The 21,990-nt window shown below is 44.1% G+C and overlaps 3 protein-coding genes across 5 annotated transcripts in view; 1 reads left to right on the top strand and 2 right to left on the bottom strand.

The window, feature by feature from the left end:
• Positions 1-274: 274 nt before the first annotated feature.
• On the top strand, positions 275-6,183 carry SRA1 (steroid receptor RNA activator 1). The gene is made up of 5 exons (XM_040444687.1): positions 275-402; positions 530-655; positions 4,558-4,763; positions 5,466-5,574; positions 5,731-6,183. Exons 1-5 carry the CDS (start codon positions 378-380, stop codon positions 5,928-5,930), a joined length of 666 nt encoding a protein of 221 aa, XP_040300621.1. The 5' UTR covers positions 275-377; the 3' UTR covers positions 5,931-6,183.
• An 837-nt stretch (positions 6,184-7,020) lies between these two features.
• EIF4EBP3 (eukaryotic translation initiation factor 4E binding protein 3) lies at positions 7,021-10,119 on the bottom strand. Its single transcript, XM_040444686.1, has 3 exons — positions 8,747-10,119; positions 7,517-7,687; positions 7,021-7,368 (listed from the first exon to the last, which is right to left on the bottom strand). The coding sequence occupies exons 1-3, from the start codon at positions 8,847-8,849 to the stop codon at positions 7,340-7,342; spliced, it is 303 nt and encodes a 100-aa protein (XP_040300620.1). The 5' UTR covers positions 8,850-10,119; the 3' UTR covers positions 7,021-7,339.
• A 4,633-nt stretch (positions 10,120-14,752) lies between these two features.
• Positions 14,753-21,990, bottom strand: part of ANKHD1 (ankyrin repeat and KH domain containing 1) — a 134,740-nt gene continuing 127,502 nt past the window's right edge. For 2 of the 3 annotated variants that reach the window (XM_040444675.1, XM_040444677.1), the window contains 5 exons: positions 18,375-18,551; positions 17,077-17,328; positions 16,372-16,547; positions 15,509-15,673; positions 14,753-15,241 (listed from right to left, as the gene is read on the bottom strand). In XM_040444675.1, the coding sequence (XP_040300609.1) occupies positions 15,182-15,241; positions 15,509-15,673; positions 16,372-16,547; positions 17,077-17,328; positions 18,375-18,551 (830 nt within the window). In that variant the 3' untranslated portion in view covers positions 14,753-15,181. The remainder of the gene's footprint in view (positions 15,242-15,508; positions 15,674-16,371; positions 16,548-17,076; positions 17,329-18,374; positions 18,552-21,990) is intronic. The other variant, XM_040444676.1, reaches the window with a different exon arrangement.

Here is a 21,990-nt window from a genome sequence, read left to right as displayed (position 1 = left end):
GGTGCTAGAATGCCACCTAGCTAGATCACACAGGGACATTTGTGGGGCAGGAGCTTCTGGTGGTTTAAATTTGCTCCTGAGAGCAACTGTGACACAGAGATTGAACCTATGGGGGAATAGGGCTTCTAGAGACGCCTCTCGGAAAACAGCCCCCTTTGGTGCCTTGCGATCAGGGCCCCGATGCCTTATTAGCTGGAGATTTCGAGTTCCTTAGGGAGCTGGCGCAGTGTTCCCACACGGGCTCCCGGCATTTCTGAACTACAGTTCAACCTGGAGGGCTCCTGGCAACCCGCTGGCCCGGGGGACGCCCCACTCCGGCCCGGTGTGCGGCCGCCCCGGAAGTGACGCGCTGCGCTGCTGACCTTGCGGAAGTGGAGATGGCGGAGCTGTACGTGAAGCCGGGTGAGCGCGGCCGGCGGGCTAGGGGCGCTGGGTTGTCCCCCCTGCCCAGGCCTGGGGCAGCTACTTCACGGGGGGCGGGCCCTCCATCTCCCCCGGGCTCGCGTCATACGTCCCCTCATCTCCGCAGGCAACAAGGAGCGCGGCTGGAACGACCCGCCGCAGTTCTCCTACGGGCTGCAGACCCTGGCTGGTGGTCTCAAGCGCACGCCGCTCACCAAGAGGGTCGCCGCCTCCCAGGATGGCTCCCCCAGAGGTGCGTGGGGGCCCTTTGCGCGCAGACCAGCCGAGAATGGGCGGAACCAGGGATAAGCTTGGCCCGAGGGCCCATTTTGCTCTTCTGAGGTCTCCCTGAGAGCTTGAGCTCGGTGATGAGGCACAGGGCAGGCCCTTTTCCGAGTCCGTTCTTTACTGCCTAGGTCAATAAATAAGTTTCAAAAAAAAAAAAAAATCTCTTTGCTTTCACCCTAGGGGGATCTCATCCGGACCTACAGCTTTTAATATAGTTTTTATGGTTTTCAAATTTCCAACCTGTAGCTCTTCATGGAATACCATAGTGGTATAACCATTTGTCTTGTTCTGCATCGTCACTTGGTTATATAAGCATCCAGACTTAACGTGTTATTCATTCATTTAATCAGTGTTATCTACTGAGCATCTCTGAGCCAAGCATTGCCTGAGGGCGAACAAGACAAAAAAAGGTTTCAGTTTTCATGGAGGCTACGCTTTGGCTTTGGAGATAGACAGATTTCACACACTGGAAACAGCTAGTGCAAAAGCTTTGAGAACAAGTTTGGCAAATTCAGAGACTGAAGGAATACCTAGTGGGTAGAGCACAATGGGCTAGATAAATTAAAATCTGAGAAGTAATTAAAATCTGAGTAGACACCAGACAGTGGGTTTTGTAAACCAGAAAAAGGAGTTTGTATTTTAATCTGTGTAAAGCTGGAAGCCGTTGAAAAGTTTAAATCCGAGGAGGGCCGCCTTTACTTCTGAGCATTTCCCATGCCAACAGGTGGGGCTATGGCCCTGAGATGTAGCTCTTTCAGTACCCCTATGTTATTCACACTCATAGCACTGCAGAGGAAGGACACAAACCAGTGTTTCTTCAACCTTGGCACGACTGACATTTTGGGTCAGATAATTCTTTGTGGTGAGGGACCACCCTGTACTTTCTAGGATGTTTTGTAGCATCCCTGGTTTCTACCCATTAGATGCCAGTAGCACTCACCCTGTGGTGACAGCCAAAAATGCCTCCAGACACTTGCCCTGAGGACAAAATCTCCCCAGGTTAAGAAACACTGACTGATGTACATCTTAAAAAAAAAAAAAAAAAAAAAAAAAGAAAGAAAAAAGAAAAAGACCACTCTGTCTGCTGTGTGGAAAACTGGTTTTAGGGAAGAAGTGGAAAGACAAGTGGCTATTATGGAAACATGGGCAAGATTTAATTTGGACAAAAGTGGGAGTATAGAGAAGGTAGGAATTGGATGGATATGGCATAGGTTACTGAGGAAATCAGTAACATATAGGATATATGGATATAGGTGAGAGAAAGAGGAATCAATATAACTTAAGTTTTTTGCTTGAGGAACTGGCTGGTATTGTTCATAGATATGGGAAGGTGTAGGGTGGGGGGAATAAGGATTTTGGGGGAAGAGGGAAAGAAAGCTTTGTCTTAGTCATGTTAAATTTGGGCTGCTACTGTGAGGAGAGGTCTAGGCCAGAAATGAAACACAGTCATATGGATGGTGTTTGATTTCATGGGCTTGAATAAGGTCACTTAAAAAGAATGAGTGGATAGAGGCCTAAAGAGGATCCAACACAGCCCCAAAGCTCTCTAGCATTTCAGGGTTGAGTAGAGAAGAAATTACTAAAGGGGCTCGAAAAATAGCCAGAGAAAAGAAGTAGGAAGACAACTGAAATTGAATCTGGGAGATAGAGTAAAATTTTGACTCAACCATGATGGATGACGATGAGAGGTCAGGTAGGATAGAGAAAAGGGACCACAGGATTTGTCATACTAGATTGGACACTGGTGACCTGATAGAAGCAGTCTTTGGAATGATGAAAGTAGAAACCCAGCTGGAACAGGCTGAGGAGGGAATGTGGGAAAAAAAGCAGACAGAACAACTATAGACTAGAGCTCATTCAAGAAATTCTGCTGTGAGGCAGAGAGAAATGAGACTGTGTCCAAGGACAGAATGAGAGGTAAGGGAGGATTGTTGTTTCTAAGATGGTGAACACTAGAGCATGTCTGTATGCCAATGGGCTGATTCTGTAGTGGGAGAAGTGGTGGTGCAGGAAAACAGAATAACTGCAGGAGGGAAGCCTAGAGAAGGCACGATGCCGGCATCAATACAGCTGGAAAGATGGCCTCTGAGAGGAGCAGGAAACCTTCAAACGTTCATCTTTCAGAGGAGGAAGGAAAGTGGCCACAGGTACAGGTTAGTAGAACTGGTGGTGAGAAGATGAGAGAGTTGCTGTTTAACGACCTCTCTTTTCTCAGGGAAGTATGAGGCAGTGTTGGAAGTAGACTGCAGGGAAAGGAAAGGGGGAGAAGGTAGACAAATTGAGAGGGAAAATGTGAAAATGGTTGTGGTGAAGAATGGAAAAACAAGGCAAAGGATAGGAATTCCAGTGTTGGGTACCTTTTGAAATCTGTACCCATGGATTTCAAGTGTCACTCTCAAAAGCTCGGTTCTGTTTTTCCTTCCAGCAAGTGCAGGCAAGTTGGCTTTACCAGGAAAGTGGGACAATGGGAGGGGATAAGTGAGGGGAGAGTTTATAAGGGAGTGATTTTAATGTACCATGAAATCTAATTGATGGGGCTGGAAGGATAGGGGAGGTGGTCAGATTTTGGAGATGGCAGTGTTGTGAACAAGACAGAGAGGTGTGAGACGCTAAGGAAGGGGTGGGGAAAATCATCATTGGAGGTGAGGAGCTCAAGAAACCAAGAGGTCAAATATTAGATGAGTTAATCATCCACATAGATGTTGATGCCTAGAATTGATTTTTCTCATCTAATTTTCTTTTTCCACAGTGCTTTCCACCATCCAATTACTAAAGGCAGAAACCAAGAGTCATCCTTGACGCCTCTCCCTCTCACTCCCAATCCATAAAGTCCTGTCGCTGCCTCCTAAATTAATCTAAAGCCACTTCATTTCCCCTCATCTGCTCTTTCCCTCTGGTCCATGGCAGCCTTCTCTTTACTGGTCTACTCCGTTAACCTCTCAACCATTGTACATGCCTCCATTCTTGACCTATTCTCATCCATCTTTCTTGGACCATACAGAGTGATTGTCTTAAGAAACAAGACTAGTCACATCACCCCCTGTGATTTATAAACCTGCAGTGGCTTCCCATTACCATTAGCCCTCAAGACCAAACTCCTCCAAAGCCCTGTAGGGTCTGGACCCTTGCTTGCTTTTCCAGAGATTGCACATACTACTTTCTTCAGTGTTACTAATTTCCAGGCATCCAGGGCTGGTTTGTGTAACTTGAACAAATCAGGACTTTTCCTGCTGTTAGACACTGCCCTTATCTCTGCCTGGTTCACTGTTCCTTCACCTCTTCCTGGATGCATGTACCTCATCCGTTAGTTCTTAACTTTGTGAGGACTTTGTTACACAGAAATCTAGCACCTGCACCTATATTATGTACACTGCAACCCTGTAAAGTAAGTGCTACTACCAGGATCTCCCCATTTTACAGAAGAGGAATACAAGCTTAGGGGTTAAAGGTAACTTGCTAAATGCCACATAGTGGATGAGCAAGGACAAATTTAGAAGGCACCTCACAAGGCCTTCCTTGAACACTCAGTCTAAGTAGTTCCCTCTAGTATTCTTCTTTTATTACATCATGTTTTCTTTGTAGCATGCAGATTGGGGATTTATGTGTGTGTGTGTGTGTGTGTGTGTGTGTGTGTGTGTGTGTGCATGCGTGTGCTTTCCTTTCTCTAGAATTTCTGCTCTGAGGTTAGGAACCTAATCTGTCTGGTTTAGTACTCTGTCTCTCGTGCTTTGCACATTGCCTCATGGTAGACTTCATGAATGAATGAATGAGTTGTCCCAGAGAGTAGCCTTCTAGAAGAGATGAAGTTATAGTTGAGCTTCTTACCTGTTTTAGCCATGTTTGCTTGATTCCACTTTCCCTTTTCAGTCCCCACCTCACAGACTTCTACGGGGCTCCCCCCAATGGGGCCTACACCTCCTGTGAGTAAGGCTCCCAGGCCCCCACCTGTGGGGAGTTGTCCTGCCTCCAGTGTGGAGCCAGCAAATTTCTCAGTCACCGAATCTGAAACTCTATTGGAAGACGTGCTCAAACCTTTGGAAGAGGCATTGGAGGATTGCCGCGGTCACACAAAGGTAATAAGCCTTGACACACTAGTGGGTGATAGAAGGACTGCCATCGACAGCCAGATGCAGTGTGGCTCCCAAGGGTAGACCCTCTAATCGTATCAGCATTGGCTTTTACCCAGTTCTGAGTTATGGACTCCCTTCAGAATCTGCTAAGGACTTACCAGAAAAATGAACACAGAATTTCAGGTGGGTTCACAGGATTTCCAAAGAACAGTTAGTAGAAGAGGCTGATAGGAACAAGAATTAAATTCATCTCCCATTAGTGATGATAACTTGATTTTCCTACCTCTAGGCCATTCAGAGGAGACCCTGCTGATTCTGTGCTCAGGGAGGGAGAGGGAAACCCTCTTTTTGGATCTATGGTATTTTCTTTGTTCTCTGGAGGCAAGGGATCTGAGGAGTCTAAAAGGAAAGTAACATAGTAAGTTTTACTTCTTTAGTGCTTAGTTTTCTTATTTGTAAAGTTGTACTACAGAATGAGTTTCTGAGGATCTGAGAAACTCCGGAAATTTAAAAATTCTAGCCATACATGCATTTCTCTTGGGAGGAGATCCCTAAGTTTTATGAGAATCTCAATGGGGCTTCTAACCAGATTAAGTGTGAAGTTCCCCGGGGCCTGAGAAAGCAGGTGCTTCCTATCTGGTGTTGCCTTTCTCCTGCCCCTGTTGGGCTGGCAGCACCGACTTGGAGGGGGCTTCTGTCTCTCAGAAGCAGGTATGTGATGACATCAGCCGACGCCTGGCTCTACTGCAGGAACAATGGGCTGGAGGGAAGCTGTCAGTACCTGTGAAGAAGAGGATGGCTCTGCTGGTGCAAGGTACGGGTAGGTCACTTGGTATGGCCTAGAGAACCCCCAATTTGTTGTGGATGGCTGAGCTGGAATAGATGCTGAGGTTCTGACTAATTGGGAGGAGAGGAGTGGGAGCTAGTTCTTTTGCCCCAAGCTGCTTGTTTAGCCCTTTTCTTTCCTCAGAGCTTTCAGGTCACCAGTGGGAAGCAGCAGATGACATCCACCGCTCACTCATGGTTGACCATGTGACTGAGGTCAGTCAGTGGATGGTGGGAGTTAAAAGATTAATTGCGGAAAAGAGGAATCTGTCTTCAGAAGAAGAGGCCAATGAAGAAAAATCTACAGACATAGCTGAGGAGAACCACATGGTACCAGGTGTCTAAGAGGTTCCATAATCTTATGGGATCCCTAGACTCACATCATTTCCTATGCCTTGGCAGAGAGGCCTGCTCTCTCTTGGCTCCCTCTTAACCACTTGGGAGACTGCCCCCTTGGGATCCGTGGCCTGATGCACCCACCTCTGGGGGAAGAGGTGCCACCTGGGCCACAGGGAAGTCACTTGTTACTCATAACATACATTTTAATAAAAACATCTCCGTAGTGGGCCAGGGTAGGAGAGATGAGCCCTTTTTGTGCCAAACTGGTCCCCTATGGTGTCCTTGACTGCCCTGCTCCTTGTATATGCTGCGGACCTCTGTTCTTCCTTCTTTCATCATGAATGGCCCTGCTAGGCATGATCACTTGCTGCCTGCCATTTCCCCCCAAAATAGACTGAAACACACATTCCTTGCTGGGCTGAGTATCCCTTTTTGGATGACTTCATTTCAGTATGAGAACAGAGGCTCCATAGCAGGGGAGATTTTTCCCTCAAGGAAAGGAGACTGCCTTATTTGTACTCTGTCACCCTTGAGATAGTGCTGCAGAGATTAGAACGTAGCTGCATACAATGAAGGAGAAAAAGAGCAGATCGCTGAGGTAGGGGATCATGGACTGTGACTTTTGGGGCCTCAATTTGGGCTTGAAACTATCTTCTAACCCTCTGAGGACAATAGAGCCATGTGAAGGGGCTACACAGGTTCAAATCATGCTGGGAAGGGAAGATAGAGGTTTTCAGTGTTGTAATAGGGGGCTGATCTTCAGAGGTGGGAGGCAGAAAAGGCATGGGGAGTGACTGGAGAAGGTGAAACCCTGGGGTAGTGCCTCTTTTTTCCCCGCTTTGGAATAGATAGGGAGAGACTGCTGGAGAGGCCCAATTACAGGAAGGCTGCTTCCTGGAAAGGCTGGAACAGCCCTTGGCTGGGGTCAGGCAATTGCTGTTGGGCGGCTCCTGTAGCCTGCCCCCATTGCCTGCGTCAGGCTCTGGAAGTGGGCCCAGTGACAGCTGGGAAGGGGCTGCTGATACTAACCAGGTCTGCTGGGGCGCTCAGCTGTGTGGCTCACATGGCAAGGTCAGTGATGAGGAGAACACTGGAGTCAAGGCATTTCTTTGAATGTTTACTAAGCAGTCAGACAGTGACATACTCCATCCCTCAGTCCCAGCCTCAGTCCCTGATGACGGAGGGCTGGGAGGAGTACCTACAGACCAAAGGGAAAGTAGAGCTAAGGGCTTGGCAAGTTGCCCACTCCTATCCCTGGTCTAGCTGCTTCAGAATTAAGGGAGGCCTGAAACCAACAAGTCACTCCCTTCCAAGTTAGATGAGGCCAACTGACGTTTGGAATACCCCAGGAAGAAGTGATGGCAGCAGCGGCATGAGGGATTCCTCTAACTCCACACGGGATCGTCTGCACTGGATCAGATGTCCATTTCAAATTGTGCGTCATCTGGAGAAAGAGAAGGCAGTCGGAATGGTTGCTGGGCTACAAGCTCAGCATCAGTCCAGAAGCCCCTCTCAGCATTAACCTCCCACTCTACTTCACAGGGGCATCTGGACTCCAGGCATTTCTTAATTTTAGGCCCTGCTTTCCTTACCGGGTATCTCTTCCTCTGTCTCCTTCTGCTCCTTCAGCTCCTCCAGCTTGGAGGGTGGGGCTATTGGAGTTGTGACCCCGGGAATCTGAGGGAGGCAGCAGGGGGGTGTCCGGGCAATGGGTGAGTTCTTGCACTCCAGCAGGAACTTTCGGTCGTAGATGATCCTGGTGCCTGTTGAGAGGTAGGGACTAGATAAGAGGCCAGAGCTTGGGTATGGAGCTATCTGGGGTGCCACACACAAGCCTTTTAGGAAACTGGGAGTCATATTACCCCATGTATTAAAGGGCTAGTACTCTGCAGCCTAGCCAGGATCTTAGCTGACTAGCCTTCACAGCACTTTAAGACTTCCAGGCCTAACCAAGATGTGGTTAAGTGCCATAAGGCAAGTGGGATGCCCAGGGGCTTTTGGTTTAGGATAGGTTCAGGTCACAGTTCTAAGAGGAGCACAAAACCTGGGAGACTTCAGGTGGTTCAGGCTGTTCCTGTCTGGCTCTGCTGGCTCTGGAAATTCTGGGCTTCGGTGGGGGTGGGGGCCTTATCCCTTCACGCAGTTGGATCAGGAAGCCAAATAACAATGTAAAAAGGCGTTTCACCCCTGCTACCACCTGGGTTCTGATACGTGCAGGGAAAGGCTGTGTTCCTCTGGACAGCTGCTTTCCCCATGAGACACAGGGACATACTGTTCTTATCCTGACCCCTCCCAAGTCCTATCAGGCCCTGTCCCAGCCTAGAGGAACTTGGCCCCAATTCAGTCCTCAAAGGGCCTTACCCTGTTCTTGCCCCTCCCTCCCCTCAGCCTCCACGTGGCAGGAAACCCTGGGTCGGGAGCCCAGCAGCTCAAGATCCCAGGCAGCCAGCCCGAAGATCCTGGCCCCAACTGCCTGAGCCCAGTTGAGCCCGGCTGTAGCTGCTTTGCAAGACCTGGTGCTTCCTGCTGAGGCCACGCTCAGCTGGGGCTTCGGCTCCTACTCCCCGGCGGCAAAGTTGGGAGGGGCGGGTGAGCAAGGCACAGAGTCACCCGGAAGCTAGGCTCAAGGCCCTGTTGCATCACTTTGAGGTTTCAGGGTACTGGGCTTCAGTTTCAAACATCTCTCAGCCCCTGCGGAAGCTACAACCTGCAGAGGGGCCTGCGAATGGAGTCCAAGACCTGCACCTCCGGCCCTCCCTGGAGTCGCACGCACGCGCTGGCCTGCCCAAAGCCCCCGGACCCCCCCAGCCCGGCCCGCTGACCTCCTGGGGTAGTGGCGTATAGCGTGCCCCCAGGCGTGATGCTGTAGCAGTCGGGCAGCCGGTCCCTGCCCCCGGGAATCGGGCAGCTCGTGGATGTGGACATAGCGAACGGGACAAGCAGGTAGGCAATCGGCTCGTGCAGAGGACGCGGAGTGCAGCTAAGTCTGAAGCGGACTCAGCGGACCACGTGCGGCCTCAGCAACAACACTAGGACGACGTCACGCCCGGGGCGGGCCACCAGCCGTCACTCAATCCGAGGGTCCCGCCCCAACCGGGAAAGCGCAAACCCGACGCGGAGAAAGCTGGAGAGCCTCAAACCCCAGGCACAAGCCTTCATTTCCTCCCAGCGCATCATTGGCGGGCTTGACGCAGCTGTAGCCACTCAGCTGTTTACTATTTACGGTTTGAGCTGGGCGCCGGGACCAGTGAGGTATGGCACACATTACTGCCACGTGTTAATTCATCCATTCCTCTCAACAGTTTTAGACAGCAAATCACTATTATTAGCCACATTTTACAGGTGAGGAAACTAAAGCCCAGAGTGGTTAAGTCCCTGGTTCCGAGTCCTATCTTGTGGGAGGGGGAGCTGGGTTTCAGACCTGAGCGTATCTGATTCCAGAGCCTGTGTCCTTCACAGCTGGTCACTGCCTCCCATCAGTCAACTACGGTATATAGGGTCAAAAGTGGCCCCAATGGCCTGGTGCACAGCAAGAAGGGAAAGGTCAGGGAGGGAGAGTGGGCTTTTTGGAAGAAGTGATACCTGGACTGATTAAAGGATGAGTAACTGTCGGGCGACAGGAGAGGCCTGTCCTTTCATCTCGCTGCCACAGCTAACCTCAGGAAACTAAAAAAGGGCGGGGGGCTGGTGAGAAGAGCTTTGTCTTTAGCCCTCTGGAAAGGAAGATCAGAGAGGCTGGCCTTAGAAGATTTTTTGATGTAGGCACAGTGATATGAAAGGAGCCAGGAGAGAGGTGGTGGAAGAGTAAGTACTAAGCCTAGTACCTGCATATACTAAAAATCTTGATTTGGGGCACCTCAGTTGGTTGAGCGTCTGACTTTCGCTCAGGCCATGATCTCATGGTTAGTGAGTTGCAGCCCCACATTGGGCTCTGTGCTAATAATGTGGAGCCTGCTTTGAATTCTGTCTGCCCCTCCCCTGCTAGCACACGCTCTCTCAAAATTAAATAAACACCACAGAAAATCTTGATTTGATCCACTTCTCTTCTGACTTGCTCAAAATCAGCATTACCACCTACCCCATTAAGTATGGACCACAGGACTTCCTGCATATGTCAGTATTAATGTTACTTCAGTTCTGGCTTCATCTGATTTTCCCTTAGCCCTGATTTTTACACTCATTAAAAAAAAGTTGTATTTTAGGGGTGGCTGCTGGCTGGGTGGCACAGTCAGTTAAGCATCGGACTTCAGCTCAGGTCATGATCTCAAGGTTCCTGAGTTTGAGCCCCTCGTTGGGCTCTGTGCTAACAGCTTAGAGCCTGGAGCCTGCTTCAGGTTCTGTCTCCCTCTCTCTCTGCCTCTCCCCTGCTTGTGCTCTGTCTCTGTCTCTCTCAAATATAAATAAACATTAAACATTTTTTTAAGTTGTATTTTAATAACTCAGTGCTTCTCAAATTTTAATGTGCACCTAAGATTCTGGGTTTTTAATAAGATTCCAGGTGATGCGGTCCCTTAGGTCTGTAGGTCCTTAGAGTAACACTTCAGGTAGCAAGGATATGTATATTTTATTGTTTCCAAAATGTTTTCGAGTTTCTTACAAAGTGGTGTATGCCTAAAAGAAGTGTCTTGACAGTGCCGGAGGGTAAGGCTTGGGAGCAGATTGTGGGAAGCCGTCTATCAAAACTCACCTTCTAAGTTGAGTGAGGTAAGTCTGGTTGGGGGAGAGAGGGATGGGCTGGAGGACAGTGAGACCGAAGGTGAAGATTCTAGCCTAGTGAAATGGAGTGGGCAGAAGGGCAGTGGCTGTAAGGATGGAGAGAAATGGACAGGAGGGGGGAAGATAAGATGATTGATTAAGGATGGAGTGAGGGTGAGGGAGCTAAGCTAGGATAATTACCAATCTTCTGACTTGAGAGCCTTGGTAGTATAACAGGGAAAACATGAGATGCCTATCTTACATTGGGGAATGCATATTCTGTGTGGAATGCTGAGCTGGAACAGCACAGTAAGGAGCTAGATATATGGGTCTGAAGCTCAGGGGGAGAAATCTGGGCTAGTGATTCACATCTGGGTGGAGTGAAATCCAAGAGTGTGGGATAAGATCACCTGGACAGAAGATACGGCCTACAAAGAGGCCTGAGCTCATCAACAACATTTATTTAAGGGGTAGTAGAGGAAGGGGATTCACCAAAAGAGACTGAGAAAGACCAGTGCAAGGAGGAGACCTAGAAGAGAAGTGTAAAATGTTTTCAAGAAGGATCAGTGTGGAAGTGAGGTCACCCTTCTGTTAATTTCTACTACAAAGCAATAGCAACAGCTAATACTACTGTAATACTACTGCTAGGAGCTTAATTTTGAGGTGCTGTGTGCTTTAAGGGCTGGGGAACTAGAGACAGGTTGTTGGCTTGAAAAAGAAAGTCAGATATATCATGCATGCAGAGTCTCAACACTGACTTCATTAGAATATGGGAGTTTAAAACTAACAAGCAGGGGCGCCTGGGTGGCTCAGTCAGTTGGGCATCTGACTTCAGCTCAGGTCATGATCTCACAGTTCGTGGGTTCGAGCCCCGCGTTGGGCTCTGTGCTGACAGCTCAGAGCCTGGAGCCTGTTTCGGATTCTGTGTCTCCCTCTTTCTCTGCCCCTCCCCTGTTCATGCTCTGTCTCTGTCTCAAGAATAAATAAACATTAAAAAAAACAACAAAACAACAAAAAACCCAAAACAAAACAAAAAAATAAAACTAACAAGCAAAAAAGCCCTGCGCCCAGGCTCCAAGATGTGATTAAGCCTATAAGGGAGTATCAGGTCCCTGCTACCAGACAAAGTACTTTGGACTTATACCAATACCATGAGGATAAAACAGGAGGTAAAACATAATCACAAAATAGGTTGACAATCTGATGGTAAGACTCATGATCCTGTTTTTCAAATCTGGTCTTGGAGCCCAGCCTTCTGTTCTTTATTGGAAGTGGTCTTAACACATATAAGTCTGGGTACTTAAAACCATCTTTCTCTCATTTATTTGCTACAGGAGAAAGTAAAGGTGAAGAATCTGCCCGATGGCAAATGGTGACAAATGTTTAAGGATGAACAGAAAACAGTGTTATCAGAGCCCCTCACCCCAGGACAGGGTCCACTGGGAAGACGTCACAACCAGCAACACTTCTTGGTAGAAGAGATCTAGGACTAGTTAGAGAACAACATGTTCAGAAGCTGTTTTCCTACAGGCTTATTTGCCACTTCCTGGGTTTATAGTGTGGTCCAAAGGTCTTAAACAGTGGGACAGAACCAGGTTTACTAACTCTTCCTTTTGGTTTGGCTTGAAACTATAATATGACTAGCCTTTCCCCTTCTAGAAGCTTTGAGGATGAGAGGAGGATTTGGCCAGAACCTACAAGAACAGATGAAAATTGTAGTTCTGAGTCCTGAGATTTCTTACCTCTGGTTGGGAGAGGCCACCATTGGCTGTCCAACTCTCTTCTTCGTTCTGGTTAGCTGAGGTGATAGGATTTCCCCTTTGAGAGCAGGGACTGAAGGAAGCAGACTGGCCTATAAAAGGGCAAGTCAGCACACTGTAGCCACAATAGGTTTAAAGGGTCTTAAAACATCAATGATTTTATTGGTGGTCGAATTTTATTACATTAAATACTACTTGCAATAAGTGGGTCCAGAAACCTTGATGATATAGTTTTATTCCTTGAAAGAGCTGTTATTCTCATTCTGATGGGGTTTGATCTATGCCTCAGCAGGACATTTCTTAATGATTTGAAGTCTCACTATGAATGTGCAAGGTTTTCTTCTGCCTCTGTTAAAATCTCAAAATCAGTACTGTTCCCCACAATAGCAGGCTTCTGATTCCATGTGAGAACCAGTGGTAGTGGCTCTCAAACCTCAGTAATGTAAACATTCTATTCGTTTCCAGTATTCCCGTACCATATATCCATTTCACAAGAAAAAGAAGTGTTAGCACTGAGAGACACTTTTGAGTTCATTTACGTTCAATTTTATTTTTAGATGAGGAAAGTGAAGCCCAGAAATGAAAAAGGACTTGCCTAAGGTCATAGCGCTTCAAGCGGCAGAAATGAAAACAGAATTTAGGCCTCTCTTATTCCACTGCACCCATGCTGCCTCCCCCCAAATCCCTTGTATATTTTGAAAGTAATTAAATTCTTACCTGAGCTAGGTTTAATCCAAGGTTCAGGTTGGTAAAATAGCAGTAAAGTAATGCCAGGAAGAGGCAAGACAGAGGAAGAAGAGATTATAGCAGGCAAAATGGGTTGGGGAGGAGGGATCCAAATAGAAAAGAACGCAGTGCTGGTAGGAGGGCAGGGAGGAGGGTATCCTGAGTAACTACTACCAACTGCACAGCTCCTGTTTCTTCCTAATCCTCCTAGGGGTTTCTCATAATTGTCCCCTCTACTCATGGATTATAGTTCCTGACCTGAGATAAAATTTCTTATCCTGTTATACTCAAGGTGCAGAAGACAGGGTTAAGGGCTCTCCCAGATAATTCAAATGTATTGTAGATTGTTAAGATAGGAAAAACATTTTTGACCCACTGAATAATTTACTTAATATTATCTGTCACTAGTATATGTTTCACCAAGAGTAGTTTCATTCATTTTACTATTAGGTGATTTTTGTTGTTGTTGTTAGTGGTAAACACAAATAGCAAGGTGTACAGGTGACCCAAGGGGTCTTTTGTCACCCTCAAGGTAAAGGCATCTCTTGAAAATACTTGATTTGGTTATCAAGCACTAAAAAAGCAGTAACTTCAACATGTGTGATACTTTTCAAATCCATTCAAAATAGAAAATAAGAAATGAGCTTAAAGACTCATATGTAAGATGATATGGAAAACGAAAGAATCAGGTATGTCTAACACAGAACTTGGTGTGTCCCATTTAGTGGTGGCTTTAGGAGCCAGGGAGGTAAGATTAAGAACTCCTGTTGGTATGAAAGTTGAAAAGTGCTGCTTGTATGGTTCTGCTGCTAGTTATTTTAATTTAATTTTTTACATATTCTTCTTGGCCTTGACACATGTTTTGACTTCTCTATTGGCCTTACATTTTTTTGTTTTGTTTTGTTTTCTGGACTGCCTATCCATAAGACCAGGACACTCTACTATATTAAAACATGAATAAGTTGATGACTGTTCTTTTCAGAGGCTTGTTTTTCCTTCTCTATTGCATCAGATTCTTGGCATAGCCTATAGTTTGGCCAAAGCAATCCATTCTAGTGTTCCTGTGTTTAGCTTGTTAAACATATTGGCTCTTCATACTTGGGGCTGTGGAACTAAGTCCAGAATTAGTTACATATTTATAAACATTACTCTGCTGATTCAACAATACAACATTACAGGAGGTATTCCCACCCACTCCTATGTCCCAACCCAAATAAAACATAAAACACTATAACAAAATAATCTTTAGATAAAAATCAGGAAGCACAAAAGGAACCTGAAGTTGATGATTTGGGTGTCCCTACGTTTGTTCAGTGTCACCTGATTGCAATCCTATTGATCTTATTGACACTTGTGATCCATAAAGAGCTAAACTTCGCAAAGGCCTATCTGCTAAAGTCAGGTAAGACACACTGTAGGGGCTTAAAACTTTCCCACTTACAAAATGATAGGGAAGAGAACGAGAAAACAAGGAATGTTTAACACAGAACAGGTAGGTAACTAATCTTCAAAATGCTTTTTCAAGGCAGTCTAAAAATGATCTCCAAGCATAAAATGTGAGATGCCTGTTAGAGTATTAACAACTTGGTTCAATAGGATTGTGGATTGGGTAATACCTGCATGACCACTGAAAGGATCACACCCCACTTCTAAACACTGTTCATCTTTTTATTGAATATTCTGGTAAATATTTCACATTAATACAGGCTACATTAAGTAGAGCCACTATATGACAAGAAATTTACTCAACTTTTTCCTTTTTAAGTATGTAAACAATTGTACATGTATTTACCACCCTAAAAGGTTGAAACATGTAATCATCTAATTCTCTTCTGCATACAAGTAGCATTCAGTATGTTTAGCCAAAGCACTAAGTTCAAAATGGCTAAACTAACCAGAGAACATAATCAGGTGGATAGGAAATCACTTTGTTCTTATACAATGGGCAATCAAATTTCCATTGCTAAGCCTCAGAGAGAATTTCTTAGTTAGGCACATTAAAAAAAAAAAAAATCCCCAGGGTTCTTCCAAGGTCATAGGTTTCTCAAACAAGGCTAAAGAGTAAGACCTTCTAACTTAGTTGACATATTTGAGATGCATGTTTCCAATATGAGGAGCCCACGTGCCAGGCCAAATCTGAAAAGGGGGAGGAAAAATTGGAATTTCTAATTAGGAATCTTTAGACATTTACAAAATGAATATATAAATGCAATGGCAATTCACTGTTTGTGCCTAGGAAGAATACACATACATGAGATAAAATGTTTAGTAGCATCATATAGATATCAAAAATCTTAATTCAGATGAAGGTGGTTGGATGTCATTTTGATATTTAGAATTTGTAATACCCAAAGAATTAAAAGAATGACATGTCAAAATAAAAGAGCTTTAAGTCCATTTTACCTGCTGGGCATCAGTGCATTCAGTTGAATTTTGAATAACTTTTATCATAGGGTTCCAAGCAGGATCTGGGTTGTGAAGTCCATTAAACAAGGGTCCTCCGGGAACATCAGCAAGCTGAGGATGAGAGGGTATTATGGTGCCTCCATACATGGAAATTGGCAGACCCTATGATAGCAGAAAGAAAGGTTTAATCCTTTATATATCCATTATAAAGGATGATTCCATAATACCAGCTTAGTTCTTTCTAATTTCCCTTCCTCCACAGAACTACAGAGGATCCTTTAAATACAGCATCATATGGTATTGAGAAATCAAAAGTGATAACCTGAAATAGCAACACTTTTCAACAATAAGAAAAAAACCCAACCAATGAAATCCAATAGCAAATCATCAGGAAATTTCCCAACTTTGATGAACACAGATAATACCCTCAACTTTTCCGTATTTTAGTTTCACCAATGAGCTTGTGCTAAGAAGAAGAGGGAAACCCTACTTGGTTGCCTACAGCCACAGTCTGGCTTTAGGGCAGTCAGAAAGTTCTGATAGCAGACAACAGGGCATTGGGGAGCTCACAGCCAACTTTGTAGAGGGGCAGAGGCCTCTCTCAAAGCTGTGGCAGCAAAACCCAAAGCTGAGAAGTCTAAATGTCTCAGGTTTTTTGAGAGGAGGGAAGCATCCTCAGCATAGTTTGAGGACAAACTACTGTAGCCAACATAACTTACTTTTGAAATTGGGCAAAAGATCTGGCTAAGTCATGGAAACAAACTCATTACACCCAAAGGGAGAATTATTTCAGTATAAACTATTCCTTAACATTGGCTGGCAAAGTGTTAAACACGTTACAATGATGTTTGTTGACTCACTTTAGAAAAATCCAGAAAACTGCTTGCCATAGGTTGATGAAAAATGTTAGAGGGGGCTACCATTCCAGAATCATCTCTCTCCATTGGTTGATGCTGGGAGAATGTGCTTGGGTCTGACAACTGTTGATGCATTGGATGGTTTCCTATCACAGACTGTGACCAACCTGATAAGCCTTCTGGAAAGAAGAATTGAGGACAGGGTTTGATATTTATTTGGGTAAAATGACAAAATATTACTACTTAATCTTTTTTTCACACTAAATTTTATCGAACTCATTCCTATGAGAAGCTCAGTGCATGTTCATGACAATCTTTGCAAGCCAAAAAAACCAGTTCCTGGAAAACTGGGTGAAGTCCTTTGAATACCCCAAATACTCTACCTAGTCCTTCAAAAGAGTAAATGCTCTCTAGAAGAACTCAAATGATTATCCCATTCTATATTGGAAAGCTTAAGAGGGAAAGGAAATATGCATTGAATCTTTTATGTCTAATCTATACTTATTATTATTATACATATTAGATTATTATGTATAAAGGAAACTAACATTCCAAACTCTGAAACTGAATTCTTCAAAGGTATATACACCCCTACTGATCATTAAGTGTAGGAACTAAGCTGTTTTGTTTTAAGGAACTAAGTTATCAGGGCAAAATCCCACAACTTACTTGAGCTATCCCTCCAGACAGAGGGCAAGGTAACTATACCTGACATAGCGTTGACACCAAATGACCAGATTCCACTGTGTCCAACAGGAGCGACAAAACTGGTCCCCACAGGGGCTTGTGCGACAGACCCTCCTTGCCGAATCCGGGCTAGTCTCTCTGTTCCAATGGGGGGAGGTATCTTTCGATCTTGACTGGCACTGCCTCCTTTTGGTTGGCCCAATGTAGGTGGGGCAGAGGTGGCTGAAAGAGGTGAAGATGATCCCGAAGAAACAGATGGAATAGGAGAGTCACCTGGTGGCAAAATATTTCTCTATTGTTTTATTACATTAAAAACTAATTATAAGAATATGAGAAACCTTGTTGGAAAGATCACAACACGAGTTCTGTAAAGAAAAATTTCATTTTATAAGATCATTCAAATGAAAATATGTAAGTTGTATGAATATTTTGTTACTTCTGTGTATAATGAGTATAAACAAATAGTCTAAAATTTTTTTTCCAGATTGATGAAAAAGCTAGAAGGAAGGCCTAGAATAGGAATAGGAGTAATTCTTATTGTAGTTCTAAATAATCTTCTCAAAACATATATTGTACAATTATGTAAAACATAATTTTAAACTAACTCAAATGTGGCAATGTTTGTATAGTAACTAGCATATTGTCTGGAAAAAAGCTGGTGGCCCTCTATACTTGGCTGTTTTCTTTTGTGTCTTTCCACAACCCTTTTTTCTCCATAAGGAAGAAAGGTTAATGTTAGCAAATGTCTTGGATTCAATTCATGACTTGGTTTCTTACTGGGATTCTCAGGTCATGGTGGTAATTTTCCTTGTCAAAAGGGCCAATACTCATTGACTATGTCATGATGCTCATTAAAAAATTGAATCCTGTTCAAGTACCGTTAGAACTTCATCTGTTCTGAATGTTGCAATAACTAAGAATAAAGGAATACTGTCCTTTATAAATGGCACTATCATATGGTTTCTAAAATATAAAAATAAACTAAGAAATCATACCAAACTGAATAGATACATGAATTGACTCCTTTGCAGACTTAAGAAATTTTTTGCAATACTATCCTCAAAGGGTCCTTCCTTTTATAAAACTACTTGTAGTACTTCTTCTCTTGATTCTTGACTCTTCTCAAGTTTTTATCCCACAAATGACTGATAATTTTTGACATGACTGCAGTACAAACCTTTGGTATCTGCATACCATCATACCATTGACTTTAGTTTACTAAACTTTAGTTTACTGAAGTTACTATGCAGAGTTCCCTGAGACAAATGGTTAATAACTTATTCAAGACTCTTTGGGAAGATTTTCTCCAGGATTCCTACATGAGTTTGAGGCGCTTGTCCAAGGATGGGGAGAAAAATGTTGTCTGTTGAAACTTGGAGTCCCAACAGGAGCAGGCCCTTGCAGGAAAACCCGAGTTCCTGGTATGCCGGAAAAACTCGTCAGGGGAGCAGAAGAGGAAGATGGGGAGCTGCCGGATGGGTCAATGGATGGTAAGCCTGAAATAAAACAGGTCCAGACATCAAATCAGCCAAGGCTTTAACATGGAAAGCCCTAACTTTACTTAATTCCTTTTTAAAAAAGAAGAAAGCATACAGTTTACTTTTGTAGATCACAGCAAAATAATCCATTTATGTGACACTGTATTATGGCCCAAACCCATTTTTTTCTTGCAGTCCAGAAGAATATCACTAAACAACACTAAATATAGAAGAGTGCAATGTTTTTGTTGTTGTTTTGAGAGTGCACAGGAGCAGCAGGGGGTGGGGAGGAGGCACAGAGAGAGAGAGAGAGAGAGAGAGAGAGAGAGCGAGAGCGAACCCTCTGGGGATTCTCTTTCCCTCTCTCTCTGCCTCTCCCCTGCTTGAGCGCTCTCTCTCAAAATAAATAAATAAACATTGGAAAAAAAAAAAAAAAAGAATGGCAATCACCTGGGGGCTCCTGGGTGGCTCAGTTAGTTAAGTGTTGGGCTCTTGATTTCTGCTCAAGTCATGATCTCAAAGTTGTGAGATTGAGCCCTTGTGTTGGACTCTGCGCTGTCAGCGCAGAGCCTGCTTGGGATTTTCTCTCTCCCTCCCTCTCTGCCCCTCCCCTGCTCATTCACTCTCTCAAAATAAATAAACATTAAAAAAAAAAAAAAGCAGGGGCGCCTGGGTGGCGCAGTCGGTTAAGCGTCCAACTTCAGCCAGGTCACGATCTCGCGGTCTGTGAGTTCGAGCCCCGCGTCGGGCTCTGGGCTGATGGCCCAGAGCCTGGAGCCTGTTTCCGATTCTGTGTCTCCCTCTCTCTCTCTGCCCCGACCCCGTTCATGCTCTGTCTCTCTCTGTCCCAAAAATAAATAAACGTTGAAAAAAAAAAAATTTAAAAAGAAAAAAAAAAAAAAAAAGCAATCACCTGGAATAATGTTCTGGATAAATCTCAAAGCTTTCACTAGAGGGGACATGCAACGAGAGCATGCTGTGACTAAGTGGTGCCCATCAGTAACTTCTACTTTTCCTTTTGTCGAAAATCTAAAAGTATAGCTGTTCATCTACATAAATACAGTTGTCTCCTATGGAAGATGAATAACACAATCTACCAATGTTTCCTTCCTAATGAGGAAAAGCATACTATTAAAGATAAGTATTCCATCTGATACAAAAAATCAACAGTTGCAAACTATATCAAAGTTTCTATCTAGTTTGTGTAAATCTGAATTCAGTAGTCTTCTCAAATGCCACTGCTGTTTCTAGAGAATGCATCGGGGAAAGGGAACAGGTGTGTGCAAAAGGATTATACGTACTCATTTCAGGAAAAAATAGCTAAAATCAACATGAAAAACTGTCAAACTTCTCTCAAGCAGTTCTTCATCCATTTAAAGTATATGGTTCAAAGGCTTTTAGCAGATTCACAGAGTTGTACAACCATCACCGCAATCAATTTTAGAACAGTTTTGTCTTCCCTAAAAGAAACTCTGCACCCATTACCTGTGACTCCCCATCGTCCTTTACTTCATATCCCCACCTCTAAGCAACCACAGTAGATTTACCTATTCTGGAAATTTCATATAAATAGAATTATACAGTATGTGATCTTTTTGTGACTGCCTTTCTTTCACTTAGCATCAGGTATTCAATGTTCATCAATGCTGTAGCATCCATCAGTACTTCATTTCTCTACTGCTGACTAATAATCCCATTATATCAATACACTACATTTTGTTTCATATTTATCAGTTGATGGACTGTGGGCAATTTCCACTTTTGGGTTATTATGCTGCTATGAACATTTGTGTACCAGTTTTTTTGTGTAGATATAGGTTTTCTGTTGGGGAGACCTAAGAGTGGAATTACTGGATCGTATGGTACCCTTGTGTAACTTTATGAGGAATTGTCAAAAACTGTTTTTTTCAAGTTGCTATGTTACTTTGAATTTCCACTGGCAATATTTGAGGTTTCCAATTTCTCCACATCCTTCTCTATTTTCTTCAGTATTACTATTTCTTACCTGTGAAACAACCAGGAGAGTAAACTATATCCATGAAAGAAGAGAAACAAAAGAAGCCATACAGGCAGTTAAGATATAAGGCCAAGCTGGGGCGCCTGGGTGGTTCAGTTGGTTAAGCGTCCGACTTCTGCTCAGGTCATGATCTCACAGTTCGTGGGTTCCAGCCCTGCACTCGGCTCTGTGCTGACAGCTCTGAGCCTGGAGCCTGCTTCGGATTCTGTGTCTCCCTCTCTCTGCCCCTCCCTGCTCATGCTCTGTCTCTCTCAGTCTCTCAGAAATAAATAAAAAAAAGTAAATACATAATATATGTATATGTATATGTACATATATATAGCCAGGCTTACCAATCCTGGACCCCAGAGGGAAGGTCCAGGATTAATGCTTGCTTTCTAAAAAAATGATTATTTTTTTATTAGCAATAAATAATTTTGATGTTTTAGATCTAAATAATTAAGGTTCCCAAACCTTGTTTTCTACCAAACTAGATAGCAGATATCCTTGATTTTTTTCTTTTTTCTAGAATTTCATAATCTGTACATCTTCTGGGAGGCAGCATGTGGAATGCAAAGAGCTCAAACATGAGAATATGAGAGTTCTGAAGTCAAACTGGCTAAGGCATTCAGAATTCACATGTCAGTGCCAGTCAAGTCAAAGATAAATGCTTTCTACACTGATTGCCTGAGCACTGGCAATGAGTTCTTTCACCCTGTGTGTGGCCTTTGAAAATCTTTTAGTTTCCTCCAAACAAAAAGTGAAAACAAATATCTATTTATAGAAAAAAATAAAAAATTAAGAAAAAAAATCCTAGAGAACATTTGGACCACAGTTGATCTTATGTAGGCTTATATATTTACTTGAAAGATGATATAGGGGCGCTTGGGTGGTTCAGTCAGTTAAGCGTCCGGCTTCAGCTCAGGTCATGATCCCACGGTTCGTGGGTTTGAGCCCCGCATCAGGCTCTGTACTGACAGCTCAGAGCCTGGAGCCTGCTTTGGATTTTGTCTCTGTCTCTTTCTCAAAAGTGAATAACGAAAGAAAGAAAGAAAGAAAGAAAGAAAGAAAGAAAGAAAGAAAGAAAGAAAGAAAGAAAGAAGGAAAGAAAGAAAAGAAAGAAAGCAAGAGAAAGGAAGGAAGGAAGAGAGGGAGGGAGGGAAGGAAAGGGGGAGGAAGGGAAGGAAGGAAGGAAGGAAAGAAGGAAGGATGATATAACAGCTGTTTTCCTGAAAAGACAAGTAAATAAAAGCATACCTGAAATGAAAATTAAGGTCACACCATATCCATAAACTTCCAGATTTATTTAAAAAAAAAAAAATTTTTTTTTTTCAACATTTATTTATTTTTGGGACAGAGAGAGACAGAGCATGAACGGGGGAGGGGCAGAGAGAGAGGGAGACACAGAATCGGAAACAGGCTCCAGGCTCTGAGCCATCAGCCCAGAGCCTGACGCGGGGC

This window comes from Herpailurus yagouaroundi, unplaced genomic scaffold (genome assembly GCF_014898765.1).
Source record: "Herpailurus yagouaroundi ecotype Mexico unplaced genomic scaffold, PumYag 192, whole genome shotgun sequence".
In the NCBI taxonomy this organism is placed as follows: Eukaryota; Metazoa; Chordata; class Mammalia; order Carnivora; family Felidae; genus Herpailurus; species Herpailurus yagouaroundi.
The sequence above is the reverse complement of the archived record's forward strand: the minus strand, read 5'-3'. Positions and strand labels throughout refer to the sequence as shown.